This window comes from Mustela nivalis (assembly GCF_964662115.1).
Source record: "Mustela nivalis genome assembly, chromosome: 9".
NCBI classification, from domain to species: Eukaryota; Metazoa; Chordata; class Mammalia; order Carnivora; family Mustelidae; genus Mustela; species Mustela nivalis.
The window spans coordinates 50,113,403-50,140,819 of NC_139028.1; the positions used below are offsets into that span (position 1 = coordinate 50,113,403).

The following is a 27,417-nucleotide window of genomic DNA, read 5'->3' on the forward strand; positions in this document are numbered from 1 at the left end:
TCACCTCAAAAAACCAGTGCATAAGGAACCCAGACCCCGACCCTTCCTCCTGAAATTGTATTCTCAGCTGCCTCTCTTCCAAGCTCTCCCTACAGTGAGGGCTGGGGGCGGGTCTCTAAGCTCAGGAGCCCTGGGTTCCCCCGGGTTTGTCACTCCATCTCCTGCAATGCGCTGAACTTCTCCACACGCAGTTTTCCTGCACGGAAAACGTGGAAAACAAAGCCCACACCTCAAAGCTTTGTGTTCAGGATCACAGGCGAGGAAAGTGCTTCGGAGACTGTAAAGTGCTGCACGAATAACCTTTGCAACAGGCATTAAGACGGGAGCCCCCTGGTTGCCAGTCCCCGGAGACGCTCCCTCTTCCACCCCCCTCCAGGGCGGCGCGCGGCCCCGGGAAAGGAAGGAGGATTAACCCCTGGGCGCCTGTCTGGGCGTTTCTCCAGGCGGCGGGGGAGGAGTTCCGCCCCTCGCCCCCGCCCCGCCGCTCCTCTCCCTGACGCCCGCACTCGTGCTCCCGGAGTCGGTCTCCCGCCCAGGCCCCGGCTGCGCTCCCCGGTCCGGCACGGCACGCGGGCGGCCCGCCAGGATGCAGGCCCCGCACAAGGAGCACCTGTACAAGCTGCTGGTGATCGGCGACCTGGGCGTGGGCAAGACCAGCATCATCAAGCGCTACGTGCACCAGAACTTCTCCTCGCACTACCGGGCCACCATCGGCGTGGACTTCGCGCTCAAGGTGCTGCACTGGGACCCGGAGACGGTGGTGCGCCTGCAGCTCTGGGACATCGCAGGTGAGCCCCCGGGGGAGGGGCGAGGGCACGGGGGCCTCGCCGCGGCCCTGCAGTTCCGGGGCGGGGGGCTGCGGGCCGGTCCCGGGCGCCCGCACGAGACTTTTCCTGGTGGGCTGGAAACTTGGTTTCCGAGGAAACAAAAGTTTTTCTGTCTCGCTCGCTGAAACTTCAAGTGCATTCCCTGGCGCTTTGCGCTGTTGCTCGAACTCCCTCGCACACCCTCCCCTGGGATCTCTCGACCCCGTGCGGGCCTCCCTAGGGACCTAGGGAGAGACCGTCTGGGGAGAGACTGTCTGGAGTTCTCGGTCTCTGGCTCTTTTTCCGGGCGTGGACGACGCTGCCGGTGACGCGGCCCCTAGTGTCATGCCAGCCACCAAGGGGGAAGCCCTGAGACCGGTTAACAGCGGGCAGGAGCGTTCAGGGCTAGAAGGGCTCTTACCCACCTGTTGTCCTCCAACTGCTGTTTTTCTTTTTCTTTTTTTTCTTTAAGATTTTATTTATTTGACACAGAGAGAGATCACAAGTAGGCAGAGAGGCAGGCAGAGAGAGAGGGAAGCAGGCGCCCCACTCAGCAGAGAGCCCGATGCGGGGCTTGATCCCTTGATCCCAGGACCCTGAGATCATGACCTGAGCCGAAGGCAGAGGCTTTTTAACCCACTGAGCCACCCAGGCGCCCCCCAACTGCTGTTTTTAACTACTTACTTAGTTCATTCCAACTCCTGCCCCCTCTCAGTCAAGCGAGTTTGAGGTCCGTCCTCAGCTTTGAGGAAGCCAAAGATCTTGGTGTATATGTTTTTGGAGCAAAGTATTATTTCCGTGTTTCTCTGTGGTCTATGAAAAGGAGGCTTGCGGGGGTGGGGTGTCTGGGTGGCTTTGCTGGTTGAGCAGGACCCTGGTATTGGATAGAGCCCCGCATGGGGGTCCCTGCTTAGAGGGGAGCCTGCTTCTCCCTCTCCCTCCGTCTGCCACTCACCCTGCTTGTGCTCTCCCGGTCAAATAAATAAATAAAATCTTAAAGAAAAAAAGAAAAGGAGCCATGCACCTTAGGGGCACTTTTGTCAAAGAGTCTATGACATTAGCCCTAAGATTTCTTGATTTGCCCATTAAGTTTTCACTGAGAGATCTGGGAAATGAGAAACTTCATTACAATGTTTGAGACCAGAGTTTACTTCTGAGGGTTTGTCCCCCAAGTTGGGCGGGGGAGTCAGGCAAACCTGAGGCAAAGGTGTGAGCCCTTGGACTGAAGCTGTTTGCAACCTGGCCATGTCCAACCCCTCATTACAGATCTTGGCTCTGTCCCTCACCAACCTGCCCAGTGGCTCCAGACGCGTCCCTTCTGCTCAGTTGCATCCCTCTTAAGTGAAAAGGGATTGGCCATGGCAGTTCAGGAATCTTTCTGCTCCGACGTTTCAAGGTCCTCTGGGATTCTCTGTGAACAGTGCCACTTCACCTCTGGCTGTTCATTATGGTACCAGGAGCCTTTGCTTAAGTGCTGGACCCAAACCCGCCACTTCTCTTTCAGAAAACAGTTTCCTTTTTAGCTGGTGTATTTGTCTGGGAAATACTTAATCATGGCTGGAAGCAAGAGTAAATGTGGAAAATTTCTGAAAGGGTATTTCTGTTTCTGGGGACTCTGGTGCCTCTTTAATCATGAGCCGCTGAGTCTTATGATAAAACTTTTGGCATGTGAACAGATTCCTACATTTGGAGTCATCTTCAGCAGCTCTGGTGGCATAGGGGGTTATCAGCGACCAGACGATGCCATCAGCCACTGATTGGGCTTTTCATCTAGAAAAGCCACTGTGAGTCTCTGCACTTCGGTTGTTGGATGGTTTATTGTCTGAAAACTCTTCTGGCTGCACTGATATATCTAGAACTCAAGTTTAGAAGGAACTTACTGTTTCAAAGGGGATGTAGCTGTCATTTAGACTTTTGTGTCAAAATCAAGTAGGGATGTGACCTTAGCATGTTAGAGAATGTCCGTGAATCTCAGTGTCCTGATCTAACAGAGAAGGTAGAAAGGCATAGTAATTAAGAGTCTAAATTCCAGAGGCGAACCACTTTTGACTGTATCCCTGTTTTACCCCACATGTCCTGAGCTGTTTTAGGCAAGTTTCTTAACCTCCTGATCTCAGTTGCCTTATCTATAAATTAGGCAGGATGCTTTCTCCCATTAAATAAGAAATGGGCAACCAACAAATGCCACCTAAAGGTGACAGTACCTACTATCCAGGAGAACCTCAGGGATTATTGTGACAATAACATGTATAATGGTAGGCAAGAAGGGCATGATACGAATGTGCTAAGTCATAATAAATGAGGAGTCCTATATTACATCTATAATCTGGTCCAGAATACCCGGCATCATTTTTCAGCTTTATCCATGGTACAGCATGCTGTCATGAACAATTTAAGCACTAAATTTCGAAATGCCTCCTGAGGAGGCACCTGGGTGTCAACCTCATTTTAAGTCACCCTCTTTTCTCACCTGGACTATTGCATTAACCTCCTCACTAAGCTTCTTGCTTTCTCTCTAGTCTCATATGAAGTAATCGTTTGTCAATTTTTTTTTTTTTTTTTAAGAGACTGCATAGCAGGGCATATGGGTGGGTCAGTCAGTTAAGTGTCTGCCTTGGGCTCTGGTCATGAACCTGGGGTCCTGGGTTGGAGCCCCATGTCAGGCTCCCTGCTCAGCGGGACGCCTGCTTCCCCCTCTCCCTTTGTGCTTTCTCTCTCTCCCAAGTAAATAAATAAAATCTTTAAAAAAAAGGAAAAAAGAAAGAAGAAATGCCTCTGAAGCTGTGGTTCTGGACTGAAGTTGCTGGGGAGGCTATAGCCACAGAATTCTGTGCAAATAAGAAATCTGAGGCATTTGGAAAGTTGGCTGTACAGCTGTAGTGGTGTGTAGTATCTCAGGAGGGGAACTACTTTTTCCCAGGGCTCTGATGTTCAGTGGTAACCTGCCTTTGGCAGCCTCCAGCCCAAAGGCCCTCATGAGCTGTGTTAGAAGCTGGGAATCAGGCCCTACTTGTTGTGGGGAAGTTGGGCCCTTGTGGAAAGGTTTAGTGGAACATCGTGGTGACATATTTCAAGCTACATAGGTAGTCCTGTGAGGAGTGAATTCATACGAAATCCAACCTCAAGTACCCACTCAGACTCTAGTCAGCTAAGCGTACCTTACAGCACCTTCAAATCAGCTTGTCTGTCCAGACCTAAGAATGCTTCTCTTTCTCCTTTGGCTCAACTCTGCTGTGTGTGTGGAAAGAACAGGTGAGGCTAAAGTGTGAACAGGAGGGCCACACTTTGAGGTGGTTGAGAGGATGGATGACATAGAGAGGACAGGCCGTGTCATTGATAGAATATCATATCCATCTGCAATGGAGGGAATCTTTGCTCATGAGATTTTTGATATTCATTTGATTCAGTGCCAACTCATGGCCTGTACGTGTCCAACTAAATTCTGTGATATGTCTCTTGTAGCCACTTTGACTGACCAGTCTATTCCTCAAAGACTCCAAAAAATACCTCTCAGGGGGTGCCTGGCTGGCTCAGCCTGTGGAGCATGTGACTCTTGATCTCCCCGGTCATGAGTTCCAGCCCCACACTGGGCATAGAGATTACTTAATAAAAACAAAAAACAGAAAACTTTTTTTTCTTTTTTTAAAATACCTCTCAGGGCTTGTGAAGTAGGCTGAAAACCAACATGGTAAATTCCACAAACCTCACAGGGAATGGCAATCATCCTGAGTCCCAAAGATTCTATCACGGAGGAGCAGCTGGGTCAGCTCTGGCTTCCAGAGCACTTGACAGTGTCAAGAGAAATTAAGTCCCTCCGCCCAAGGCCACCTACCTATTAAGTGGAAGAGCCCAATTAATACAGTTCTGTGTGACTTGGAATCAAGCCATGCTCTTAGAGACCACAGGCCTGTGAGTGCCTGGGTCATAGTTGGTCCCCTGGGATTATACCCTCCTTCCACTGAAAGGTATTACTTCTTTCATTTTGTTTGTTTGTTTCTTTCTTTCCTTCTCTCTCTCTCTCTCTCTTTCTTTCTTTCTGTGTTGCTTCTTTAGATTTACCTAAGGTTTTTCTTGCCTTCTTCCTATTTCTAACGTGTTTCTGGATATTAATCAGAACGACTGTACAGGTAGTGGGATGAAATAGAATGAAAATCTATTTCTGAAAAATTGATTCTTGGTTGTAGAGTTTTTAAAATAGATTTATCAGGAAAAAAAGTAAGCAAAAGGTTCACATTTGAGATTCTCCTTTCTATTCCTCTCCAAATCTGATTACTGTAATTATTCCATCAGCATTTTCAAAGAGAACGGTACAGTTTTGTCTAGAACTCTTTGTGTGCTTTGGGAGCACAGCTGGAGGATTTGGGACGGTCGTAGTAATAGCAGCTAACATTTCTTAAGCATTTATTATTATGTGTATAATACACATACTTAATTTTTAATTCCCCGGTAACATAGTTGGTTAAGTGGTAGTGCTGGAATTTAAAATTTGGCCATGGAATCCAGTACCAAGGTTTCTAACAGCTTTGCTCTACTTCCCACAATTTAAAAATAAAATACTTTGGGGGCGCCTGGGTGGCTCTGTCAGTTATGCATCTGACTCTTGATTTTGGCTCAGGTCCTGATCTCAGGATTGTGAGATCGAGCCCCACATCAGGTTCCATGCTGGGCATGGATTCTGCTTAGGATTCCCTTTCTCCCTCCCCGACTCTTGCTCCCTGTCTCGCAAATAAATAAATAAATAAATCTTTAAAAAAAAAATTAAAAATACTTTATTTATTTATTTTTTAAAGATTTTATTTATTAGAGAAAGCAGGAGTGAGGTGAGGGGTAGAGGGAGAAGTGGGTTCCCTGACCAGTCCCCAGCAGGGAGGCCAGTGTGGGGCTTGATCCGGGGACTCTGGGATCAGGACCTGAGCTGAAGGTAGACGCTTAACTGAGTCACTTAGGTGCCCTCAAAATAAAATACTTTAGACACATTCTTTCTTTAAAAGAAGATTTATCTATTTATTTCAGAGAGAGAGAGTGCATGAGAGCGGAGAGGAGGGTCAGCGAGGGGTGGGGAGAGAGAGAATCTCAAGCAGACTCCCTGCTGAGCTCAAGCCTGGCGTGGAGCTTGATCTCATGACCCTGAGATGAGGATCTGAACTGAAATCAAGAGATGGACACTTAGCCGACTGAGCCATCCAAGCTTCCCTAGACATATTCTAAATATGTTTTAAAAATATAGTACTTGACGCTGGGCAAACTATGGGACCTCAGTTACTAGACCTTGTTCGACCTCAGATGCCTCATCTACAAAAAGGCTCTTGTTTCATTTTCCTGAGATATCACATATTTGTATTATGTAATCTCTTATAGTTTCTGCCAGTTCTAAAGTATTTTCAGTGTGTCCAGGTTATATGGGCCAGCTTCTTCCAACTTCTTCCCTTGCCAGCTTTGGGATGGGTGCAAGTCACTTACATGTCTGAGCCGTGGTTTCCTGTCTGTAAACCAAGGACAGTAGCAGAACCTGCTCCTTAGAGTTGTTAAAAAAATAAAACGAGGTAATTCCTGGGAAGTGGTGCCTGCTTGACGTATAACACCTGGTAAATAAATGTTAGCTCTTATTCTGTTCTTAACTGTTAGTACGAACTACCTTCACGTACATTTTCCTGCTTGATCTGCCCAGCATCGCTGAGGGTATACACAGATCAGGTAGTATTACACCTATTTTATATTAGAGAAAAGCAAGAATCAGAGGTCAGGGACTTGCCCAGGGTTGCAAGAGTCAGCAAGTGGCCAAGGAAAAGTACTTCCATCAGGCACTTCTGTGGTAACTTCCCCTGCCTAAACTGTGTGACAGAGAAACATTGGAGGACATTATCTAACAGGCAGAGTGATGGGGAGGCAGCCTGGGATTAGAGTCAGGAGCCCCGGGACATGGAGTCCCCATGCCAGTAGCCATGAGGTTCATCTTCATCACAGTGCTTTGTTGTTTCAGGTTTTATGAAATGCTTCTGCATTGTGAAATGCGATGCGGGGTGGTGGTGGTGGTGGGGTGGAGACGGCAGGTTTTAGACTTGACTCTCTTCAGTGTCTAATTCTTAAAAACTGTAATTCTCCAGGGAGTTTTAGAAGAAGGGTCTTAAATGTCAACATAATAGATCTAGAAATGTAGAATGAGCTAAATTTGGCAACCACATGTCAACCAAACAAACAAAAAAATGTGTGTCAAGTCTGGGCTACTCTCTGCTGGGCAGTTTATTGCCTTGTTTTTAGCCTAGCCTGGCTAATTATAGATTTTCTAAATACCATCCGGACTAACATGGTTTGTGCTTAGAGGTAAGCAGTGTGTACACGCAGTAAGATGGGGAACTTTCTAAGTAGGGTGAACGGTGTGTGGGCAAAACACCCCGGGGCTTTCTGCAGGGCAGTAGAAACTCTGTCACAGACATGTGAGCATTAGGCATGTGGGACAACTGTGTTTTAGAGGACTAGTTCTGACAGGAGAGCGCATTGGAGTCTGACCAAAGCTAAGTCATTTGAGAGAAGGACGGGATGGGGAGGAATAGCTCTAAGGTGTGTGGCTGGTTTCTTCAGCACAAATGTATATGAAAGGGGCGGTATGTGTTAGAGACAGTTCTAGGTGAGGGGAAGACAAAGAAGGATAAAGAAGCGAACAAGGCATGGTTGCTGACCTCAAGAAGTTCACAGTTTGATGGGCGTGTGGCACCAAAGCAAATCACTATAACAGTTAATGAACTGTATCAAGAAGGACACTCCAAAATATTCTGGTGGCACAGAGCTCCTGCCTGAACCACATCTGTCCATTCTCTGAGCTTAAAACTGAGCAGGTACGGGCGCCTGGGTGGCTCAGTGGGTTAAGCCTCTGCCTTCGGCTCGGGTCGTGATCCCAGGGTCCTGGGATTGAGCTCTGCATCGGGCTCTCTGCTTGGCGGGGAGCCTGCTTCCCTCTCTCTCTCCCTGCTTGTGATCTCTCTCTGTCAAGTAAATAAATAAATAAAATATTTAAAAAACAACAAACAAACAAACAAAAACAACAACTGAGCAGGTAGGGTAAAGCCTCTGGCTCGTGGAGTATATCCAGTCCTCTTACCTACAACCTGTTACTCCCTGTGATCAGTGATTTCAGGGCTCTACAGCTTGAGACTGAAGTTCATCCTCTGGCTCTCTTCAGTTTTGTCTCCTTCTCTTGAGAGTCTTACATGTTCCCATGGCTTTAAACTCCATGCAGGTGTCTCCAAAAACGTGTATCTAATTTTGATTTCCATGACCTTCAGACCTACAGTTTGGTCTTCCTGCTGGCCATCTCCATCATGATCTCTCATATATCTGACAAGATCAATATGTCATAGCAAAGTGGCATGAAAAAGCAGATTGTTGTTTTTTCTCTATTAGTGAAGTAAAATATGCTGAATGTAGCAAAATCATAAAGTAGAAAATGACAGTAACAACAACAGAGAATACAGAGAACATCCGCAATCATCCTTCTTTTTTTAAAATTTTTTCTAAATTAACATATAATGTATTATTTGCCCCAGGGGTATAGGTCTGTGAATCGTCAGGCTTACATACTTCATAGCACTCACCATAGCACATACCTTCCCCAATGCACAATCATCCCTCTTAATGATAAGTAGTAAAGGATGATATTTTATATGTCTAAACTAGGCATCTTTCCCCATTCTCTGGACTTGGTAGATACCTTTCCCATAGTCACTTGGATTTGAAACTTCTGCCATATTTTCTTCTTTGACCCTCCCAACTCAGATAGTGATTATGCTTCTCTTGCCACTGCTGTAGACCAAGGACAGTGCTATTATTACTTCCCTGTTTTTCTTCTGTAATAGCCATCTGACTAGTTTCTTCTTTCTTCAATTTTTATGTGACCCAAGGTCAAGTTCATCTTTCTGGAACATTGCTTTGGTGGCTCCCTATTGCCTATAGATTATGCATGTCATGAAATGAGGAATTAAAACACTAGAGATGAGGTGATAGGAAGGCTGATGGCAAAAAAGAGGACAGATTTCAAGTCACAGAACCATTGAGGGAAGAGTGGGTGAGGTCCTAGAAGAGAGTCCTTGAGGCTTGACCAGGTCAAGAGGAAACATAGGATCCATGTCATTGTGGCTTGTCATGAATAGAGCTATTGTCTTTGAGTGTTGAAACAGTACTTAAAGATTTGTTTTTGTTTTATTATTCTGAATTTTATTTACAAAGTCATTTTAAAATTTGAGCATTTGAGAGGTGTAAGATTTTGCCTGGGAAAATTTATTCATTCTTTTGGTGAGAAGAGGATCTAAGGGATAAACAAAGTGGATCAATTTTTGCAGTTATGGAATATGATAGTCTGGTGGGACATAAAGCGGGGAGATAATTATTTGATCACTGTTTTGATGAGTGTTCTGAAGGGGAAGTGTTAAAAGAAAGTCAAAATAGGACACCTACCCTAGCTGTGGTGTGAAGGTGAGGAGACATGGTGTGGTCAGTGGTAATCTGGCATTGCTACAGGTTACAATACGGGAGGAGGGCTTGGTGAGGGAGCAGCACACAAACCATGAAAGGACATATATGCTAAGCTAAAGGTCAAAGGTAATCTCTTACATTGATCAATTTTCCAAGGCAGCTTTTGCAATTTAAACATCACACTGCTTGTGACAAATAGGTCTTATCATTTCTAATTTTGGAGGTGAGGAAACTGGACCAAGCCTGAGTAGAACAGGGTGCCTGACACACAGTGGCCGCTCACTGACAGTGGTTGGATACTGGAGTCATCACTCACCTGAAGAGTTTTTGAGAGTAGTTGCTTTGTAGAAAGGCTTAGAGCCCTTTCTCTCCATCTTCTTATGATTCACTCTGGGGAATCCTGCAAAGCTTTCAAGTCATTAAGAACCACCCTGCCCCTGCCTCTCTTTACTTTTCTTTCTTTCTCTTAACTCTGAGATGGAGACTCCCAGAGGTATATGCTGGCCCTGCTTCTCCTGGGAGTAGAAGTCATATTTATTCCATCAAGGCAAGATTCCATCAAGGTTAGTGTGTTAGAGTAGTGTCTGACTTGGCAAGGTCAAGACTCTGTAGCCTGGGTTTTACATTACTGAGTTCCACCATTTTTTTTTTTTTAACTGTTTGTAAATTTAATAGAGAATATGATCGTAAATTACTCTTTGAAAATAACTCAGGTTTTAACTTCCAGCATTCCCCACTCCTTTTAGTTTCTTACTTGTAGGTATTAATCAAATTCTATCTCTTCTGTCTTGAAAACTAACTCCGTGTTATCCCTTTGTGGTGGCCTGTGTCTTCATCACTCATCAGGACCACTGTAGCAGCTTCCTAACACCTGTCCCTTCCTCAAGCTCCGTCCCACCCCATCGGTTTGTAGTCCTCAGAGGTGAGAGTTTTGAGCATGACTTCATTCTCCAATCAGAAATGCTCCTGTTTGGCATTCTTTGGTGGATCACCATCTCTTTCAGAATTAGAGGCTAAACTTTTTTACCGTGAAATTTGAGGTCACCCATTCCAGCCTTATCTCTCATACCTCAGACTCTTGACCATTCCAGATCTCTTTCAGTGGCTTCAATTCACCTCTCACCTCCTCTGTGCTATGGCTCATATGATAGTCGCTGGCTAAATATACTTTCCTCTTTTTCACTTAGATAACTCCTATGGATTCTTGGTCACTCAGCCCATCTCACCTCCTTTAAGAAATGTCTGTTGAGCTCATGTGCCCATGGAGGCGCTGTTTCTCTGTTCCTGTAATAGCCATGCTTGTCCCGGCTTAGAAGCCTTCTTAGAAGCCTTCTTAGAAGCTCTACTAGAATGTCTTTCTAGTCTATAACCCTAGCTCCCAGCGTTGTTCTTGGTAGTTAGCAGGCATCAAGTGTTTGTTCATTCAAGTTTTCTAGTCAACTATTTCATCATGGCTTCAATTCTCAGGTATATCATTGACCTAAAAATTTCTTCATTAAAACAAAACAAAAAAATCCCTTAATTTGCTTATGCTTGAAAGATTTCATAATTTTATGAATATTAATGTATTAAAAATGTAGACACTATAAATCTGATAAATATGGTAGTCACTTTTCTGAAAGTAGCATTCTGTTTCATTTTTTCATCATAAAAACTGGGGAGTGACCTTAAAGACCATTCTTAAAAGCTGTACTTCATCATTTAACCATGTCTTTATAATTTGGAATGAAGTGTCATTCATTTGAAGGTCAAGTGGCAAAACTATTGTAATGATTTTTTGACACATTAGAAGAAGTAATAATTTTGGAGGGTAATTTTCACAAAGTTAAGATCTTGAGGGCTCATCAAACCCAACCTTTCCTTTTATAGAAGAGAAAGCAGTGCTCTGAGAGAGGGTTTGCCTTTGTTTCTCAGACTTTTAGAACTAGTTAATAGTAGATCCGGAACCAGAATGCAGGCATCTCTGGGTTATTAATGATGAAATTTGAAAAATTAAAAGCTGATTTTTTAACACTAGATGTGTTGGTGTAGTCTGAAGCACTGAGACACAAAAGTAATTGAATTTTATTCCAGAGGGCATCCAGCCCTCTGGAAATTTATGCAATGCAGAAGACAGGATGATGAGATTGGGAATACCCAGAGACTTCCCGTTCTGGGTCAAATAACATCCCTAATATTATTTCCTCTGCTCTCCATTATGAGGCTGAAAATTTGGCCATTTGAGCCTCTTCCTTCCTTGCTCTCACCCCGTTTTCGTTGCCTTGCTCCTTCCCTTCTTGCTGGTTCACATACCCTTCCCTTTGTTTCCACATATCCAAATCTTATCTAATCTTTAAGACTTATCTAGAAGAAAAAAAAAAGATTCATCTAGAAGGGCAACTCTTCTGCAGACTTCCCTAATTCTCTCATTCTTCTCTTGAATCTCATGCAACCTTTTTTTTTTTCCCCTCCCTGTAGCACTTCTTCCTTTATCCTTGTATTAAGAGTTATTTTCCACCTTTCCCATATCCTTGGTGTGCTTTAGCAGACCTTGCCACGGTTGTGACATGATTTAATGAAATGACTGTGAAGTCAGCAGAGAGGTAGAGAAGAAGAAAGTACTACACTGTGGGGAGAACCAAGCAAGTGTGGGTTTTTTGGGAAGCAAAGGAGAATTTTAGGAGAGGATGGTCAATAATTTCAGAGAAATCAGAGTTCTTTCTTTTTGCTCCGTGGCCCTACTTATTGTAGCCTCTTTTAGCCTGATATATTTTTATTATTGTTATTTTTTAAAGATTTTATTTATTTATTTGACAGAGAGAGAGATCACAAGTAAGCAGAGAGGCAGGCAGAGAGAGAGAGAGAGAGGGAAGCAGGCTCCCCGCTGAGCAGAGAGCCCGATGCGGGACTCAATCCCAGGACCCTGAGATCATGACCTGAGCCAAAGGCAGCGGCTTAACCCACTGAGCCATCCAGGAGCCCATAGCCCGATATATTATTAACCTTTCTTCCTCATCAGCCTTGCACAAAACTGTTCTCTCAAGAAGAGTGATGAAAAACTTAGCTTCTTATGTAATCCCTCAGCCTAATGTGGACAAAGAGAATATCCGTAGAGAGAGGGATTCATGCAATTTGCAGTCTAATTTCACGCAAAATTTAAAGGAAATTGACAAATTATTTTTTGGGAAGACTATTTGTCCGTACAATGTAATGTGTTATTAAGAGCCAACATTTAGGGTGCCTGGGTGGCTCAGTGGATTAAGCCTCTTTCAGCTCAGGTCATGATCTCAGCTGAGGTCCTGGGATGGAGTCCTGCATCCGGCTCTCTGCTAAGCAGGGAGCCTGCTTGCCCTCCCCTCCCTGCCTGCCTCTCTGCCTCCTTGTTATCTCTCTCTCTCTCTCTGTGTCAAATAAATAAGTAAAATCTTAAAAAAAAAAAAAGAGCCAACATTTATGGAGTGTCGGGCATGGTACTGTATATGTGTTTTGTTTTGTTAAAATATTTATTTATTTATTTATTTGACAGAGATTGAGAGAGAGAGAGAGAGAGAGAGAGACATAGCGAGAGAGGGAACACAAGCAGGAATAGTGGTAAAGGGAAAAGCAGGCTTCCCACTGACAGGGAGCCTGAAGCGGGGCTGGATCCTGGGATGAAGTCAAAGGCAGATACTTAACGACTGAGCCACCCAGGCGCCCAGTACTAAGTGTACTTATGTATCCTTTCATTTATTGCTCACAGTGAGTGGATCTAGTAGGTCCTGTCACTAGCCCCATCACAGAGCCAAGAGAACTTTGCTTAGATGAGCTAGAAAACAACATAGTCAAGGAAGAAAAAAAAACACAAAAAACTTTTCAAAAGTCATAGAGGTCGTGAGGGATGGTGCTGGGTAGGAACAGAGATGTTTTCTGTTTGCTGTCTTCTGACTACTCTGTTCTACTGTTTCCTGACTGTGATACAACAGTGCAGTCCTTTTCCCATTCCAGAGATTAAGTGGCATTTAGAAGATACACATTATTTATTTTAAAAGAAAAATTATATTTTGAATCTTGATAGTTTTAGATAGAGCTAAGAATTAAATGAGCTGAATTCTTTGCACACATCATTGCTGAGACCATGGGGTTGGCTTGGCTTAATAAAAACCATCTTTTTTTTTTTTTAAAAATAAAGATTTTATGTATTTATTTGAGAGAAAGAGAGCGTGAGCCTGGGCAGGGGTGGTGGCTGGAGGAAAGGGAGCGAGAGAAACAGACTCCTTTCCCTACCCGTGCCCAGATTCCCACTCTCTCTCTGAAATAAATACATAAAATCTTTATTTAAAAAACTAACAATCGGTTTTTCAAGTATCCAGAAACAATAATATCATAGAAAGGAAGGGTGGAAGAATTGTAGTGACCTATTTTAAAAATAAATTTCAAAATATTCTATTTAAATCCTGTATTTATATTTAAATTTCAGGCTGTGTATGGGGTGGGGGGGAGAGAAACAGAGACAGAGAGAGAGACAATTAATACCCCAGTATCCCAGGTTTTTTGGCCAGAATTTATTTTGACTGATTTCTGACACTACTCAGCTTAGATGAGATAATTCACTTGAATGGAGATCATGACCTGAACCGAGGGCAGACTCTTAACTTACTGAGCCACCCAGGTTCAATTTATTAAGTTCAATTTATTAAGTAGTTAGCACCAAATAATTGAATAAGTATTATGTTCTAACAACTTAGTAGCCATTTGAAAAAAAATTGGAACATAAATTTGAAAGATTTTGAATTTCGTTTTTAATAACTATAATTATTTACTGTTGGTATACGCGTGCCTTTGGGCCATGGAATAGAATTTTGAGTCAGAGTAGATATCACTCCCCTTGTTTCCTGTTTCACGTTGATTTTCACATGACTCTTGCTTTATATCACACAAACTATGAACACCTGTTTCAAAAAGATAGGATTTCATTAGAAGGAATGTAGCATGGTCTGATGTAAAAGTTGTGAACTATCTCAAGTTAGTAGTTCCTGAGGTGTTTGACTGAGCTTGAGTACCTCCATGTTTACCTTGAAATTTTAAGATATCCTGTTTATCCACTTGCACCCCTGTGAGTTCATTGACACACCCCAGAGCACCTTGGTACACATTTTGGGAACTACAGCTCTAAAGGAATCTGGAAATTCTTTAAGAGTGAAGTCTTTATTTATTTATTTATTTATTTATTTATTTATTTATTTATTTGAGGGACAGAGATCACAAGCAGGCAGAGAGGCAGGCAGAGAGAGAGGGGGAAGCAGGCTCCCTGCCAAGCAGAGAGCCGGATGTGGGGCTCGATCCCAGGACCCTGAGACCATGACCTGAGCCGAAGGCAGAGGCTTTAACCCACTGAGACACCCAGGTGCCCCAAGAGTGAAACCTTTAGAGTCTAGTTCTGAGTCCTAGACTTGTGAGTTATTTGTAAAAGTGTTAGAAATCCCGACTTTTTACTGTCTTGTGAGTTACTTATTAAAGAATCTTTAAAGGTTACTTAGAGATGATGTCTCAAATGCTAAGTAATTCAAACATACCTTTTTCTTAACACATTTGAGCTTATAGTTCAGTGGAGGTATTTTTAGGTTGTTTGTTAGGTATTTGTTTAAGTTGTAATTAAATTAACAACATGGGATGCTGATTGTTTTATCTTGATTCATGCCAACCTCTCATCTGTGACTTGGTTTCATTCCCTCCCACTATCCAGTATTTGACATTACATTATTCTCTGTTCAAGTGAATTATGTCATCTAAGCTGAGTAGTGTCAGACCTCAGTCAAAATAAATTCTGACAAAAAAATCTGGGATACTGGGGTATTAATTGTCTCTCTGTCTCTGTTTCTTTTCCCCCACCCCGTACACAGCCTAAAATTTAAATATAAATATAGAATTTAATTGGAATATTTTGAAATTTATTTTTAAAATAGGTCACTACAATTTACCCACCCTTATGGACACCTGAAAAACCAATTTTTTTTTTTTAAAGATTTTATTTATTTGACAGAGAGATCACAAGCAGGCAGAGAGGCAGAGAGAGAGAGAGAGAGAGAGAGAGAGAAGCAGGCTCCCCGCTGAGCAGAGATCCTGATGCGGGGCTCAATCCCAGGACCCTGAGATCATGACCTGAGCAGAAGGCAGAGGCTTAACCCACTGAGCCACCCAGGCGCCCCCAGTTGTTATTTTTTATGTCATCTCACTCTTGCACACTTTAGCTTAATTCAGTACAGTGCCTCTAGCTTTACCATCTTGTTGAACAGAGGTAAGATTTCCTATGAGATGACAACCACTAGTGAGGTGAAATGGGGAAACCGAAGAAGTTGCAGAAAGAGCTTGGGTGGTTCTGAATCGGGGACAGATTTTATTCAAAGTGAATCTTAAGAATGAGCAGGAGTTTAAGCAAGCATAGCAAATAAGTGGGTGGGATCAAGACCTTGCTTTATTCAGTTCACTCCTCTTCCTGGGGTGCCCCCTCCCCAGTAAGAAATCACTGGGAGCCCAGATCGTAAAGTAGATGAACTCTTTTCTCTGCCTGGCAAACTCTTGCTCCTATATTGATGAGTTTCTCTCTGAAAAATCTTTTTCCAGTTTAGGACCACCGAAGCTACTGGTCCTTGCTTCCCTAGGAAATGGGAACACAGTTTCCCCATAATCCTGGCTCACATTTTTTTCTTTGTAAAACTCTACTGATAGTTAGGTGGATCTACTGGAACAGGCCCATGTGCTAAAGAGTATTTTGATGCAAAAATGAAAAAACATGGAATCCTAAGTAACCATTTGTTAGAGCCTACAAGAGCCATAAGAAAAACAGATCAGTAGCAACAATTTCTTTAAAATAAAGTCATATCAACTTCATTAAATTCTAAATATTTTGTTGGAGTTATTATTATAAAATGGATATAATTACACATTTAAATTTAAGGCAGTGTTCTGTGATATGTGACAATGCAAAAGAAATGGCATGTCATCAAATTATTTTGCCTTTAAAAGTGGGTATTTGGTACTACTCAGCTCAAGTGAATTAACTCCCAAACATTACTCATATGATATGGACATTGTAACTCTAAATGCTCTGAGTTTTCAAGACATTCCAATATCTGTCTTATTAGAGATCTTCCAATTTTTTTTAAAAAAGATTTTATTTGTTTATTTGACAGATAGAGATCACAAGTAGGCAGAGAGATAAGCAGATAGAGAGGGGGAAGCAGGCTCCCTGTTGAGCAGAGAGCCCCATGTGGGGCTCGATCCCAGGACCCCGAGATCATGACCCACGCCGAAGGCAGAGGCTTTAACCCACTGAGCCACCCAGGTGCCCCAGAGATCTTCCAATTTTTAAAAAAGATTTATTTATTTATTTGAGAGAGAGCAAGAGGGCACATGTGAGTGGGTTGAGGGGTGGAGGGAGAGAATCTCAAGCAGACACCGTGCTGAACTCAGATCCCAACACAGGGTCTATCCCACTGCCCATGAGTTCATGACCTGGGTCATAACCAAGAGTTGGAGGCTTCACCAACTGAGCCACCCAGGCACCCCCGAGAGATCTTCCAATTTATAACTGTTGGCAAATTGTTCAAATTGCCTTAAATCTTACATGGGTCACAGAACATGTTAGCAGCCCAACCAACCTCCAGTTTGTGGCATCTTCTGTAAACAGAAGTAGATCCCTGAAAGTGTTTAATTAGGGAAATGATCGGGTGAATTTGGCAGAGGTGTATGGAAATTAAAGTACCAGTTCAATCTCCAGTGCTGACCGTCCCCTGGAACTTCAGCCTTGTGTGCACAGCTGCCTCCTCAACGTCTCAACCTAACAGACATCTCAGACTTAACATATCAGAATCCTGATCTATTTCCACAAAACCTGTACCTGCAAAAGTCTTCTCCATCTCAGCTAATAGCAACTCTGTACTTTTGATCTTTGAAGCCAAAAGTTCTGGAGTCCTGCTCGAATCATTTCATATACAACGTCTCCACGAGCATCTCGACCTCCAGATGTATTTAGGAAGAAACCCATCTTTACCAGCATTCACCATCACCACATCCGTCCACGTCATTCTCTCTTGCCGGGATGATTGTCTCCCCACTTCCAACCTTGACTCCTGTGGATCATTCCTTACTGTAGCAGCCATGGTGTCTATTTCATTCATGTTTCTCATCTGCTCCTTCAGGACTCCTCCTGGCCTCAGTGCTTTCCTCTCTCCTGCAGAATACAAGGCAGCCTTCCTACAATGGCCTGAAATGGGCTCCGGTCTGGACCCCGAGATCTGCCTGCCTCACCGCATGTTCCTCTTCCCCTGCTCCGTTCTCTCCAGATAGACTCCTTGCTCTTCTCTAAACACTTGGCAGACACATTTGTGCTTCGGAGTCTTTCTCTCTTGGTGGTGTTCTTTCAAAAACGCACTTCTAAATATCCATACAACTTTCTCCTTTACCTCTTTCGGGTCTTTACTTAAGTGACCACTTCCCTGTGGACCTTCACTATCCATCCTGCATAACTTGGCCCTCACCCCCACATACCATTTTCTCCTTTCCTACTTTATTTTCCTCCCTACCACTTTACCAGCTAATGTAGTGTTACGTGTACCTTACCAGCTTTTTATCTTTTCCACTAGAACATGAGATTCATTAGAACAAGGACCTCTAATTCTTTTTGCTCATTGCTCAAGGAGTACCTGAAAAATAACAAGCATTCAAAACTTAGTTGTTCAGTGAATGAATGAAGCGAGATGGGGCGATCCTCACTGGAGTGATGATGATGAAGGCAAGGGACATGGCAGAGGGTGGCTCTTACCGTCTTGTTAAGTCTGCATGTATCTGCTGGGAGCGGGGAGGGAATTAGGGACTATTCCTTCACTCAGGAAGGAGACCTTTTTGCACACTCTGGTGCACACAATACGTGTCATGGGGACTGCTGAAAGGTGGTTCTGGCTAGGGGCACTTGTAATTTTGTGAGCAATGATTGCCCATGGTTAATGCCAGTTTCAGCACAGGGGACTTGGAAAAAGAGTGATGGATATGCGCTTCTGTCGCTGGCTTGGTGGGGGCAAAGTAGGGAAGAGGGAAGAGGAAAGAGTCTCAAAAATATGGCCGCAGGGTCAGATGGGCTCCTAAAACCTGGAGAAAACCTACTCACGAGCATGTTAACCAGACTCTGATCCTCGTCTGTGGGTTTCCCTGAGTCTTCAAAACTACCTTAACCTACTGTAAGTTCAGTGTCCTCTTGGCCATCACAGTAATCAGATGGATTTGTTTTCCTCTAGATCCTTGTCCAAGATCCATACATACTTTTGGTTTCATCCTCCTGCTTTTCATGCTATTATTCCCTGGAAACAAAGAGAGTATCTTGGTACTTTTAGCTTTATAGATTATGCATGACCCAAAACTTATATTATTTTGAGTAGAGTAAATTGATTCTAAGGGATTATTTCTTAAGAAGATGAGAATGATAACAAAAACATAATATTCCAGTGTGAAACTTGTTGCAACAGATACGTGTATAACCCTGTTAGCATAATGTTAATTTTCTCCACTATTGATTACTTATTGGAAGTGAGAGTATAATATAGAGTAAGTGCATTAGTATGTAACACTAGTTACATATGAACACATGGTGACATATTTTAGAGAAAGAAATAACTTTAATTTCAGCTTATTTCTACAATAGTATCTTGAATATTTACTATATCATACAAGTATAGAATAGGCCTCAGATTTGCAACGTTAAATTCTAATCAGGGCATCTGGGTGCCTCAGTTAGTTAAGCATCTGACTCTTTTTTTTTTTTTTAAATTTAAAATTTTATTTATTTATTTGAGAAAGAGAGCACGCATGTGTGCCTGAGCAGAGGGGAGGGGCAGAGTGAGATGGAGAAGCAGACTCCCCTGAAGAGGGAGCCTGATGTGGGACTCAGTTCCAGGATCCTAGGATCATGATCTGAGCCAAGGCAAATGCTCAACTGACTGAACCACCAGGTGCTCCATCTGACTCTTGATTTTGGCTCAGGTCATGATCTCAGGGTCATGAAACCCTGTGTCAGGCTCTGCACTGAGTGGAACCAGCTTAAGATTTCTCTCTCCCTTTCCCTCTGCCTGTCCCCCAACCCCCCTGCTTATGGCTGTCTCTCTCTCAAAAAATTATATATATATATATATATATATAATATATTATATATATTATGTATGAATGTATTATATATATTATGTATGTATGTATTATGTATTTTATTATTATATATAATAATATATATAAATGCATATATCACATTTCACTTCAGGGCACAATTGTAGGATTCATATGTTTTCACTGAATGGAGTAGGAGGAAAGGTGAGGAAGGAATTCAGGCTTTGGGAACAGAGGTATAAAAAGGCAAGAAAATCCGAGGCAGTAATGGAGAGTGTGTTTAGAGAGAATAAGTATTCCCTTGTGGCATGGCCATGGAGCTTGTTGAAGGAAGTGACAGGAGGAGTTTGGAAAGGTGGTTGGAGCCAAAGTCTCCTTGTGCACTGTTAATAATGAAGGTGTCTGTTTCTTCTTTTATTCTTTTATTTTTAAAAAAATTTTATTTATTTATTTGACAGAGATCACAAGTAGGCAGAGAGGCAGACAGAGAGAGAGGAGGAAGCAGGCTCCCCGCTGAGCAGAGAGCCCGATGCAGGGCTGGATCCCAGGACCCTGAGATCATGACCTGAGCCGAAGGCAGAGGCTTTAACCCACTGAGCTACCCAGGCGCCCCGAAGATGTCTGTTTCTAAGCATGTGTCAGTGACGGGCTAAGGCAGTGGAGCATACGGGTATTGTTGACCTTTTGAACGTGGACTCTGAAAGAAATAGAGTTTAAAGACTTCACCTAGGGAGGCCTTCAAAACAGCTTCCTGGACCCCACACAAAACTAGCAGGGTAAGAATCTCTGAAGAGCAGGGCCCAGGAATGAGTATTCTCTAAATACCTAAGAGGATTTTTTTTTGGCTTTATTGAGATATAATTGGTATATAACATTGTGTAGATTAAAGCTGTATAGCATGATGGTTTAATATACTTATATATTTTCAAATGATTACATTAGGATGAACACCTTCATCACTTCACATAATTACCATTTTTTGGTACATGGTGAGAATACTTAAGAGCTACTCTCTTAGCAGCTTGCAGTATATAATACAGTATTTTTAACTATAATCACCATACTGTACATTAGCTCTCCAGAACTTATTTATCTTATAACTGGAAGCTTATACCCTTTGGCCAACATCTCCCTATATCTTCTACTCCCTGTCTTAGCAACCACCTGTCTACTCTCTGTTCTATGAGTTTGGCTTTTTTTTTTTTTTTTAAAGAGAGAAAGAGACAGAGAAAGCACATGAGTGATGGGGGGTGGGCGAGGAGGGGCAGAAGGAGAGGGAGATCGAGAATCCCAAGCAGGCTCCATGCCCATCGTGGAGCCAATCTCCCAACCTGAACTGAAATCAAGAAAAAGATGCTTAAACAACGGAGCCACCTAGGTGCCCCTACCAGTCTGGCTTTTTTAGATTCCACATATAAGTGAGATCATTACAGTATTTTATTTCTCTGACTTATTTCCCCTAGTATAATGCTCTTATTGCTTTTGCCCATGTTGTTGCAAAAGGCAGGATTTCCTTCCTTTCCGTGCTGATAATATCCCGCTGCATGTACATACCACATTTCTTTTTTTATTCCTTCACTGATGGACACTTAAGAGGTTTTCATGTCTCAGTCCTTACGAACAATGCTGCAGTGAACATGGGGGTGCAGATAGCTCTTGAAGATAGTGTTTTCATTTCCTCCCAATGGATGCCCATCTGGTGATCTCTTATACTGCCAAAAGGTCTGAAGACCTGTGTTTGTATTTATTTTGAGGGAGAGCAGGAGCGATGAGAGCTGAGATGCCGGGAGCCTCCTTGGGGAGCTGTCAGGGCTCCAGGTGAGGGCTTAAATGGGAGCATTAACAGTGCTGATGGTGGGGGGTTGTTGACGACCCGGACCTGCTTCTAAAGCAGAAGCATTGGTAGAATGTTGGAGACCCTTTAGGCAGAGGGGTGAGGAAAGAGTCAGAAGATGACTTGAAGGTAGCGCTCAGGGGAGCAGTGTAACTAGTGATGCTGAGCACTGGAGGGAACACTGGGACGTAGCAAGCGGAGAGCTGGATGCCTGCATCCCTGGAGGGTGATTGGAAGGGTTGCCAAGGCAGTAATGAATTTAGTTTCAGGTATCCAAACCACTATTTTAGCAATGAGGAAAACAGACTCAGAATGGTGGAGTCGCTAATCTGAGCTCACAGAGCCGTAGGTTAGTGGTGGAGTGGCAAAAAGAATGTGCCCAGATTAACAGAACATCCAGGGTGCTTCCTCCCATTGTTTCTATGTCTATGTAGATGATTCCTGGCTTGGCTGTGCCCACCGAGAATATCTCTAGAGTATTAATTACCAAGAGAAAATACCGTTAAATACACATTATGACTCTATCACCTGTGTGTATTTTTAGCTGAGTCTGTGACACAAAACAGACCACTGAAGGCTGTTGGGACAGAGGCCAAGCATTGACTTACCAGGAATATTTTACCTCTGGAAGCAGGAAAGTAGGAGGGGACCTTAGAGGTCAGCTAGAGGTTAGCTAGAACAAATTCATTTTGTAAGTGAGAAAACTGAGTCGCAAACAGAGAAATGCATTTGTCTAAGGCTGCGCTGGTAACCAGTAATTAAGACTAAGACCCATGTCTCTGGCCATTCAATTTATTGCCTTCTGCAGTAAGATTGTCCAAATGATCGCTGCAGCTACCGTATTAACTCTTGTGATTCAGTTCATTGCTTTGTCATTGAACTTGTCTGGGAGCTGGACACTGAATCATGAGTCACATTGACATGGCCATGGATGTGTGTGTAGAGTCTAAGAGAAATGGCAGCCTACATGGTGAATTGGGTCATTTTCGGGTCAGGCATCCAATAAGACATGTCTTAGTTTAGAAGTTCCTCAAGGGCAAAAATCTATATATTTGCAGCAGAAAACACAGAGCCTGTATTAGCTATTCAGTAAATGTGCATTGAACGAGTGCTCTAACCCCACTGGAAATTTTTGAACTGTGTTTTTTGTTGTTTGTTTGTTTTAAGTAAATTACCTGTGATAAATTCACCAGGTCTCTATGTTGCCCATATGTAGGCACTCATGAAGAGTCACATGGTTCTCATTCTTTTCATAAGAAGCAGCAGAGAGGGTGCCTGGGTGGCTCAGTGGGTTAAGCCGCTGCCTTCGGCTCAGGTCATGATCTCAGGGTCCTGGGATCCAGTCCCGCATCGGGCTCTCTGCTCAGCAGGGAGCCTGCTTCCTCCTCTCTCTCTCTCTCTGCCTGCCTTTCTGCCTACTTGTGATCTCTTTCTGTCAAATAAATAAAAATAAAATCTTTAAAAAAAAAAAAAAAAGAAGCAGCAGAGAGAGAGCTATCAGCTGACAAAGGAAGGATAAAATGTGAGCACTGGAAATGCCTTTGTCTGAACATGACCTCTTGCCGGAACCCCGGAAATACAAACTTTTCAAGTCTGCGGGCTCAGTGACCTCAGTTTACAAAGATCACTTTTTCCCCCTTTGTTCCTGATCTGGCACACTTTCCCACACACACACACACACACACACACACACACACATACAGATTGTCCTTTTTGAATTCCTATGAAGGTGTTAAGCCTATATATACATTGCTTTTTTGCATGGTCTTCAAAATGACCTTTTGCCATGTATTGGAACTGTAAAAATTTTTCTTCTTGAGGACCTCCTTACTCTACTATGAAAACTCTGGACAAGTAGATTATTGAATAACCCATGACTTTGCCTTTCATCTGATTAGTTCCTGCAAGGGATCATAAGACAACTGCCCAAAGCCCAGAGGCTTTTGGAGTCCTGAATGATCACAGAGGGCTTTTTTTCCCCCTCTCTTCTTGAAATGTCATGGCCATCCTGAGCAGTATTAAAGGGGATTACTGTTTGTGTTAGGAACTAAAAAAGGAAATGAAATAAAAGAAATCTAAAACTCATTTGGGAGAAATGAAAGTTCAACCGTGGGTTTTGTGTCATATGAAGAGTATTAAGCCACTTTCTTTCATTGGCTAGATTGTGGGGGACAAAGAACGGCTTCTGTGGTAAAAAACCGTGTAAGAAATGTTTTAGGGTTGTCATGTGCTGGCCCTTACAGAATGCTCTTCTTTCCACTGACACATGTGTAAACACAAACACTTGTCCACTAGGACCACTAAGACGGAACCTTGACTTGCATCCATTTTCACTCCGTGCTCATGGATCATGTCCTCAGAATCTGCAGTGCTCTGCAATGTGCATGCTCATGTGATTATAACAACCTGCAGAGGGGTTTTGTTTGTTTTGTTTCGTTTTAAGATTTACTTATTTATTTGACAGAGAGAGAGAGAGAGAGCACAAGCAGGGAGGAGCTGCAGAGGGAGAGGGAGAAGCAGGCTTCCTGCTGAGCAAGGAGCCTGATGTAGGGCTGGATCCCAGGACCCTGGGATCATGAACTGGGCTGAAGGCAGACGCTTAACCAACTGAGCCACTCAAGTACCTGCAAAAGAGTTTGTTAACATGAATTAAAACTCACCACCACAACATCTTGTGTTCAAAGTTAAGTGTGAAGTGTTCTTCGAGATGTTGACCTGGATCTTCTGAGATACCCGCTAGTTTTGGCATTTTATTCTTTTGCTGCACAATGGCTTATTAAATACACACCTTGCTTTGTTTTAATTTACATAACTTATTATTAGACTCTACCATAAATAAGTGACCAAATCAGAATAAAAGGCCTTTGTCTGGTCCTACACTTCTGGAGTTTAGGGTTCAAAAAATACAAACCCAGCCTTCATTAAGCACCTGTCTTCTGCTACTAGTAGTGGCTAGGGTTAAAAGCAATAGGATTCATTTCATTTTGTTAATCGATGGAAAGTCCAGTAATTTTTTGCTGTAAACCCTGCTCTGGATCTGATTTCACTACCTATGCCCTATTGTCTTTCATAATTTTTAACATGCTGAAGAAAGGCATGAAAACCTCAAGGACCAGTTAGTTCTAAGGTCCTTGGGTGCTTTCTATATGTTCATTCATTTCATCCACTTGACAGCCCTGTGAGGTACACATTATTGCTGCCATTTTGTGGATGAGGAAGACTAACCTTAGAGTGTTTAACAAAATGGCCAACATTCATTTAAAAAATTAAGAATCAGAACAAAAGTGATTCTAGTTGATTGGACTGAATAAGACCAGTGCCTGCATGCCTGCCTTTCTCTCTTTCTCTTTCTCTGTCAAAGGGCTTTTCTCCCCCAATAGATTGTAGAGTACTTAAGGCCATCTGGTTTACTGTTGTATTTCAAGCATGTAGTCTGGAGACCGGCACTGATAGAAATATCTGTTATCTGTTCAGCAGAGTTGAGTGAGACACTCATGGCACAAAAGCCTGGAGGAGAGAGTCTAAGACTAATGGTTTGGTAGTTGAGAGGATTCAGTGTTGGCAAGTGACTATGGGCTCTCGATTCAGAAAGTTCAGATTTGAGTTCCAACTTCCGAAGCTCACTATCTGTATAATTTAACAAGTTACTTAGGCTCTTGAGGTCTCAACGTTCTCACTGTAAAATGGTGATAATAGTTGGACCTTTATGATTTTCTGTGTAAGCTGCATTTCTGACCGTTAGTAAATAGAACTAAATGCTAGCTCCTACTATCCTTAATTGGATTGACTGTGGGTGCCTTTTAACATATTACATAGTTTAGTTATGTTTATTATGTTTATCATTTATAATCTGTCACCCCACTAAATTGTAAGCTCCACAATGATAGGGACTTTCATGTTTTAATTGTTATATCCCAAGTGCTTAGAGCAGTTTTGTCCAGTAGAACATACAGGAGTAATGGAGATATGATATATTGGTGTCATCTGATCCTGTTGCCACTGGCCATACGTGGTTACTACACACGTAAAAAAAATTTTTTTTTTTTTTTATTTACTACACACTTGAAATATAGGTAGCTAGTGTAACTGAAGAAATGAATTTTAAAGTCGATTTAATTTTAATTAATTTAAACCTAAGTAGCTGTGTGTGGCCAGTGGCATGCCCTGCTAGCACAGTTCTAGAACATTATATGGTATACAGAAGTTTTAGTAAATAAAATACTTGTTAAATGATTGAATCTCTTCTGGACTCAAAGATCAAAAACAAAGGTATGCGACTGTGTATTGAGCTGACTCTGTACAGTGAGGCACTGAAGCGCTTTCCTGAGCGGTCTGCTCATCCTGGAGGCCTCCTGAGGCTCCAGGATGTGCTTCTGTTTACAATTGTAATAAGGCTTTGATTTCTGTTTCTTTTTGGTGATAGGTCAAGAAAGATTTGGGAACATGACAAGGGTCTATTACCGAGAAGCGATGGGTGCGTTTATTGTCTTCGATGTCACCAGGCCAGCTACATTTGAAGCAGTCACAAAGTGGAAGAATGATTTGGACTCAAAGTTGAGTCTCCCTAATGGCAAACCAGTTTCAGTGGTTTTGTTGGCCAACAAGTGTGACCAGGGGAAGGACGTGCTCATGAACAATGGCCTCAAGATGGACCAGTTCTGCAAGGAGCACGGTTTCGTAGGATGGTTTGAAACATCAGCAAAGGTAATGTGACCTTAAAGGAGAAAGGTATTAGGCAAGATGCAAAAAGAAAATAATCATGTAATCATTGTCATCATCATCATGATATTAATATGTGTTTGTCTAGTGATTTGTGGTTACCAAATGGCTTGAAGCTCTTTCTCATCTCAAGGGGATGAGTGGGCAGGGGAGAAATTACTATCCACAATTTAAGATGTATTTGCCCAAGAGAGTAAAAAGCGACTCGTACATGGTCTCAGTGATAATGGTTAATAACTGTGTTTGTTTATCAAGCGCTTACTATATGTTAGGCGTGTTTTATATGCATTTTCTCCTTTAGTCCTCACATAATCCTATTAGGTAAGTACGATTTTAGAGTCAATGAAAGAAATAGGTCTCACATTCAATGTCACTGCCTTATCCATGTATTAATTAATTTACTCCATCAATATTTAATGTGTTCTTCTGCATGCGGGAATCGTGCTTTGCCCTAAAAATGAAAAGGTGGCAAGTATGTGGAACTATCCCATTGGAAATACTGGAACAGTAGAATTAGAGAGTAGGCAGCAAGTGTAACTGTGAAGAACACCATGTTGTTTGGCACTTTTCACTTTTCTGGTGGGCAGAGGAGTAGCAGGGCATGGGGCAGAATCAAGGCAGGAAGATGAAGAACCCAGTGTGGCATGATAAGGACATTATTCTTCCCATTCTGCCCCATACTGCTATCTGATTTGTTAGAGGCATGGTTTTTGTTCTGCTCTCTTTTGTTTTTGCCTATATTTTTATCTCAGAGAGAGAGAAAAAAGCTTATATGGTAAAATTTGAAAGTTAAAAAAAAGCATAAATTAAAAAATAAATGTTCACTGTATTTTTCTATTTCCTGTGTGCATATATTTTATGTTAATACATTTTTAATATATAATTATATGAAATAAAATATAAATATAAAATATGAAATAATTTATGTTTTACATTTAAAATGAATTATATATTGAAATCTATATTGTATATTTATGTAGTATGTATCTATTTGCATATAAATGTATAAATTTTACATTATTAGGAATACATTCTGCATAGTTTTAGATCATAATTTTCCCATTTTTATTTGTTTGTGGAAAACATATTAAAGACAGAGCAAAGACACTGTGCTAGTTGCTTGGGATTCAGCTGCGAAAAAGATGGAAATCACACGAAGGCCTTATTGTAAACATTTAAGCAATCATTAGAGAATGGTTTGAAAATATAATAGGAATGGACGTCATTCAAATAGACTGAGGAGGAGTCTCTGACCCGTTCTATGCTGGAGAGCAGGTTGGTCAGATTTTCCCTAGGGACTAGGGAAAGGTTGGAGGCAGAGTAACACGGTAGTCATTACATTCCTATGGGAAAATGGCGAGGCTTTGAATGAGGGTAAATGGTAAGGATTGGAAAGAAAAACCTGATTTGAGACTCTCACTGAAGTTTATTTTTTTTAAGGTAATTATTTATTTATTTGAGAGAGAGAGAGCAAGCATAAGCATG

General features: G+C 42.4%; 1 protein-coding gene across 1 annotated transcript in view; it reads left to right on the forward strand.

Moving 5' to 3' along the window:
• The first annotated feature begins 367 nt into the window (after nucleotides 1-367).
• The window catches only part of RAB38 (RAB38, member RAS oncogene family), a 57,904-nt gene continuing 30,854 nt past the window's right edge, over nucleotides 368-27,417 (forward strand). Inside the window, exons 1-2 of the mRNA XM_082684400.1 lie at nucleotides 368-788; nucleotides 25,637-25,917. Coding sequence (XP_082540526.1) covers nucleotides 587-788; nucleotides 25,637-25,917 — 483 coding nt within the window. The 5' untranslated portion in view covers nucleotides 368-586. The remainder of the gene's footprint in view (nucleotides 789-25,636; nucleotides 25,918-27,417) is intronic.